The sequence below is a fragment of the Cadophora gregata genome (genome assembly GCF_030347475.1).
Source record: "Cadophora gregata isolate MNR1 chromosome Unknown scaffold_8, whole genome shotgun sequence".
In the NCBI taxonomy this organism is placed as follows: domain Eukaryota; kingdom Fungi; phylum Ascomycota; class Leotiomycetes; order Helotiales; family Ploettnerulaceae; genus Cadophora; species Cadophora gregata.
Window position 1 is genome coordinate 453,069 of NW_026695931.1, and position 6,139 is coordinate 459,207.

General features: G+C 49.2%; 1 protein-coding gene across 1 annotated transcript; it reads right to left on the reverse strand.

Annotated features, from left to right (window-relative positions):
- Positions 1–2,217: 2,217 nt before the first annotated feature.
- On the reverse strand, positions 2,218–3,452 carry ONS95_013698 (uncharacterized protein; the record flags this gene model as incomplete). Its single annotated transcript, XM_058507339.1, has 2 exons — positions 2,218–3,216; positions 3,267–3,452. The coding sequence occupies 2 exons, from the start codon at positions 3,450–3,452 to the stop codon at positions 2,218–2,220; spliced, it is 1,185 nt and encodes a 394-aa protein (XP_058356508.1).
- Between the last annotated feature and the right edge of the window lie 2,687 nt (positions 3,453–6,139).

A 6,139-nucleotide genomic window follows, 5' to 3' on the forward strand; every position in this document is an offset into this window, starting at 1 on the left:
CTCTACACCTTTCTACAGTGGATTGTCCCTCCGCCTCCCCTCCTCAACCACATTGTCAGATTTATAAACACTCTACCTCTCACCTTACCCCTTCCCATCCCTCCTCTCCACAATGAAACCTCAACCCCAACCCACCGTTAGAAGTCAACGCATATGTATAATAATCGTCCCCCGCCCTCCTCCGGCCACGACTCTGTCATTACCTACCTCACTCAACACCTGTAAAACCTGGAAAGAAATCCGAACCAACATTAGTCGGATTAAATCAGAGTTGAGTCCGAGATTCAGATTAACCTTTATCTAAGAGCCATATAGAAATAATTGTACTTCCTGCGGTAGTGTGGTGGTGGTGTGATAGTAAAGGTGACCGACTGGCTGTAATTAGTGTGCAATTCGACGAGGGTACGAGTATCGCATTCGAATACCTTCTCGCCTCGCAATCCATACTAAATAGCAGAATACCAGATTCAGATCCAGTCGGTCCGGTACAGAGCGAGGAAGTATTCTACAGGCGTGGGTCAAGCGAAGTCGGCATTAAATTTCCAAGGGAGGGAGGTATGTGGGTATATACTGCTCCCAGTCTACGCGCAGTGGGGATTTAAAGAAATCCCTACAATGAGAAAAGAAGAAGGACGAACCAAAAAAGGAAAGAGATTGTTATATAGGTGGATGTGAATGAATATTTGAGAGATGGAGATGGAAGGTGGAAATTTTGGATGAGGGTCAAGGGTGAAGGGAGGGAGGGGAGAGGGAGGGAGGCAGGCAGGCAGGCAGGCAGGCGAAGGGACTTCGGAGACAAGTGGTGATGTGATTATGGGATGGGTAAAGGAGTGTGAGCAAAGGAGGGAACATTGAAGAGGAAGAGGGAGGAAGGAAGGGAAGAGGGGGAGAGGATAGAGAGGTGGAACGAATGGTATTTTAGGTGAGGGAAGATACTGGGTTTTCAAGCGTAGGGCAGAGCAGAGAGAGCGAGGAGAAAGCAATGAACATTCACCAAGTGTGGCAGGCAATTAAATCCAGGTAGGTTGGAACGTCACAATATCATCACGAAAGTAAGAGAGAGAGGGGTATGAAGTTTGCAAGCCTTTCATTTTCATTAACTATCCACTTCACTTCAACCACTTCGCTCGCTTGCTTGCCTGATTTCCAGGCATGCATTACCACTACCAACCACCTCAGCCAACCATCATTAGCAAGTATATTTTTTGGTTTGCCTATCCATCCAGCCATCCATCCATCCATCCCATCCCATCCCTCCCAAATAAGGAAAAGGAAATCGGGTATCATCCACCACCCATCACCACCAGCAAGCCAACAAGGACGTATGTGTGTACGTATCCTGCTGCCCATTCCACTATCCCATCGCTCTATCCATCCGAGGAGAAGGAAAGTCTGTTCGATGAGGTGTTGTAGCAATCTATCCATCCATGCCATCATCCCAACCTAATCCAAGCAAGGTGCCGTCGAATAAATCTTATCGATTTGTTTCGTTCGGTCGCACCCCAATTTTGTTGTATCTGTTGTATTCGGCCCATCCCATCCATTTCCTCCTTTCAATTTCTCATTCCCATATGCGCGCGCAAGAGTGCTTTTCCACCCCAACCAAACAATAAAAAAAAATCTGCAGTAGAAAAATGTACTGTGCAGGAATGGTATTCGCTCGATTTGATTTGTGTGTTTCCGTGAAAGAGGACCTCCCGCCACCCATCTATATTTTGTCGATGAATGGGAGGAGATACGAAGAGGATTGATTGACGATGAAAATAAAAACCAAACAAATCAGAGAACGGAAAAAGGAAAAGATGTAATCGATCGCTAATAAACAAAACATTTAGAGCAAACACAGCCCGTCCTGGTCGCTCGTTGACCTGTCCGAATCCATACTCTAGATGAGATGGGGTGGTCGATGTTGAGAGATGATGTTGTGGAGGAAAGAACCGAGAACCCAGATCGCTAATGCCAAACCAGAATCAAGGAAACGCTGATGCCACACGAAGATGATGAGGAAATAGGAATTTTTGATATTAGGTATCAAGAAAGACTCCATTCAATGAAATGATTGAGAGAGCTTCCCCACTGTAGCTGATCAATCTCCGAGATAGTGTGATTGAATTGTCCGTACTTCTGTGCAATCAAGACATGTGGTTGTACATGGGAATCGAAATTTGTCTGATGCAGCGGCGAAGATCAGCTAGCAGGTATCCAAACAGAGTATAATCAATGCATCATTTCTTGATGATGTGGTTGATAGTATTGCTGTTGATGGACGTAAGGATTGTTTCCGGTTGGTGTTGGGGTGACTGGACATCTCGGAGCTTGGTGGTATACCTTGTTCTCGTTGCCGTTCATGAAGTACTCGCCCTCTGGTGTGATGGGTGGAGTCATGTAACCATTGACCATGTTTCCATATGGCTTCTGTGGAGTGCCTGGGTAAAGCTCTTGGGATTGGGGGTGGATTGGCTTCTGGGTGATCTCACAAGGAGGAGTTGGTGGGCTGGCACGACGGTTCATGGCTTCTTGGTGACGGAGGAAATTGTCGAGGGTGGCAGACACGCGGGACATGTGAGGAGTGGCGTATTTGCGGAACAGGACTTGGGAGGGACGGTCAAGCTTCTGAGATAATCTGAGGATGGTCTCACTGACTTCACAGTCATTGTCGTCCAAGACATCACGGCGACCGAGAATACCACGAGCCAAGGCAATTGACGCGTCGGCCATGACCGAAGGTTTTCTCGAGACGAAGTCCTTGTGGTAAAGGGCGATTTCGCAAAGGTACCATGACATGTGCTCAACCTCGATGTCATCATAAGCTGGGCCATCCTTCAAGGCGAGTTGCAGCCAGGTATCGACGGTAGGGTGACCAATCATCCAGTCCAAGGTGTTAAGAACGTGCCATTCCATCTGGGTGAACATATCCTCATCATATAGACTGCAGCACATTGACTTCAACTCTCTGATCATTGGTACGCGCTCCTTGCGGTCACCATACTTGGCAGCGATCAGAAGAGCAGCACATCCAACCAATTGGTAATGTCTCTTGTAGACAACTCGCTTTGAGCAGTATCTATCGAGAAGGTTGACGGCCAGGAAGAGGGTCTCGGGGAGAAGTTGGAAAGCAGCGTGAGCCTCGATGAGGAAGTCGATCAGGTACGGTCTCATGAACCACTGGATTTCTTGCTGGATATCAATGGAAGCGACATCTGGTAATGTCTCGCCCTGTATGGTGTCAGTTTGGTATTAAGTAAAGTGAAGTCAAGGCAATTGACCTCCATATATTTCATGTGACCAATGATGTCCTCCATGTAGGTATCACAGGCTTGTCTCGACAGCTCGTTCGCCATTGCTTCTTGTTTCCGACGTCCCTCCATCTTGAGAATCGCTGGGTTTCTCTGCTGTGGGTATGCTTCCTCCACGAAGTACGTATCGCACGGTTGTTGAGTGTAGTACGCCATGTTGGGTGGTTGTTGGTGGTAAGGTGTATGAGTTGTGTGAGGTTTGTGTGGAAAGAGCGGATGTCAAGGTTCTCCAGGAGCTTCGACCGACAGTGCTCGGAAAACACTGGTGTTTTTTATTGTAAAAGAATGTGTAAGTGTTCGAGAACAAGTACTCGGCGAAAGTGAAGACGTCGAGATGTTAGAATTAGAGACAGACTATGGGTGAGTTTTGGACAAAAAAAGAATGACAGTGGCTAGAAAGTGAAGCCGTTGAGAGGTGAAAAAGATGATGAGACCGAGGAGGCAGGTCGTTATCACTTTTCGGAGGAATCTGGCGATCACATATGTTAGCGAGGAGGTTCGAATTTCTCAAGCCAGTGATGCAACCCAAAATCCACAATCAGACTCAGAATAATTCAGACCCTCTCCCAATCTGGAGTGAAAAATGTAGCATCCACTGAGAAGCACGTACCGATTGGAGGGCGTCGATGGGAGGCAGCTCCTACGTTCTGTAGTATGATCCCTTGTTGGCTTGAACCTAAGTACCTGACGAGTCCAAGGATTGTGTGGAAATCTGCGACAAGGCGGGATGAACGAGTGAACGTCTCCAGCCTATCGTACGCGTGTGGGGAGGGGAGGAATTGGGTGGTCGAGGTGTGCGGAGGGAGGAGGGAGGTTTTGGAGAAGAATGCCACCAGATACGCGACCGTTGGCATGTAAATGCTACGCAAGGGCGGAATATTAGCAGCTGCACGAAAGGCCGAGGCACGCAGGAGGCTAGAAGCTGCGGGCGAGGATGGGAAGAAAAAGAATAAAGGGGAGAGATTGGAACGAGACAAAAGAAGTTTAAAGCTCACCTTCAAGTCAAGTATCGTGCTGCACCTTTGGAGGGTGGAGCGTAATCTTAGTTGGAATCGTCCTGCGTTGATGCCAAGACTGATCTTGACACAGCAACAGCTCAATTCCGCCGAAGGTTCTGTGGTATGGGGATCACTCAAAAGATCGTGGGATGGAGGAATTCCAGGTGAGTAGCAACAATTGCTGAAGCTGATCGTGGATGAGAGAAAAGAGTTTCGACCGAAACAATTTTAGAGAGTGAGTTCTGTTTGTGGAGGATGGAAAAAATGACCGAGTTGAGGATCAATTCGATTTTGTTCCTGTTGCGGAGGACGTCGGCAGACGGGGAGGAGGAGAAGCCGGTCGAGACGAGTCGTGAGGTGAATTAATTCCTCGTGGAGAGGAAGCTATTCGGAGGTGGAGGAGAGGTGGGTGAGGTGAGGGTAGCTGACAGTTACGGACAGACGAGAGACACGGGAGAGACAGAGGGGAGCCGGTGGTGCAATCTAGCATCACTCAATTCCGACCTTTTTCTCACTTCTCTTGAAGTTTCGTCTTCAGCGTAACGAGCTGTCAATTGCCTTGTCGGGGATAATGAGGACCTCCTTCCCTCGTAAATGTGCGTATCGAGGGTATGAGGAGAGGAGAGGAGGAGGGAGGATGAGGAGGTTAAAGGATCAGACACACGGAGCAAAGCAAGAGTAGAGTAGAGCGAGTAGAGCAGAATAGAGCCACCAGAGCCGTGTGTCGTGAGAGGCCCAGTGGCCAGGCTAGTAAGAAAGCAGACTAGAGGCCCTCCGAAGCACCACTACTGTACCGTGTAGCGTGGGTGTCCAGTGGTCGAGCCATAATCTTGGCCGCTAGGCCAGATAGGGGCGGGATTGGAGAGGAGCGATTTCAGTGGATTCAGTGGTAGTGGAGTGGAGAGCAGGAGACAGCTGGGATGACCATCACTGGCATGGGGCTGTTGCAGGGCAGAAGGCAGGTCGGGGACAGGGGGCCATGGCAGGGCAGGGCACGACAGGGTACTGTATGCGTTGAACCTGCTTGAACAATAACAGGGCGGGCCAGGGCCATGAGCCACAGAGCCAGGCCAGGACCAGACAAGACAAGACAAGACAAGACAAGACAAGACAGGACAGGACAGGACAGGCCCCGATGGCATTGAACTGCATTGTTGGATTGGATTGGATTGGATTGGATGGATGAGCGGTGCTCTGCGCTGCTGGGTTTACATTTTGGCGGCGGCGGCCATGCTTTTTTCCAAGCATCCAATCCAATCACTCACTTCGTGAGGAGTAAGTTGTAGTGGAGAGGAGAGGAGAGGAGAGGAGAGGAGAGGAGAGGAGAGGAGAAGTCGCCCGACAGGGGACCGCCACGGAACGAGCAACAACACTTGAGTGGATGTGAGATGACGAGAACGCGAATAGGGTCAACGCGAATTGGGAACTTGAGTGTGGGAATAGTGACAGCTGGAGGGAAGAGGGGAGTGGGAATAGGCGAAGACGGGGATTTCAAGGGTGCATTTATGAAGGCGTTCAGCACGGGACGTGCGAGTATGAATGTCGTCAAGATTGTGAGGAGGAAGAAGAAGATTGGAGAATGAGATGAGATGCCTCCGTAAAGAAGAAATTCTATGGCATTCAATACCTGATACCTGATATATGACAACCAAAACAACAATAGACCCAATTCCCAAAAGACGGGCCAGCAGCTACCATCTCTCCAACAAATGCACAATATCCTGATCCTGCACCTCCTCATCCCAAGCACACGATATCCTGCAGAATCCGGCTGCCCTCCTCTGAGCTGTACAACTCAAAAACGTTTAGCGACCATTCACAGGCACCACAGCCCTACCAGCCCAG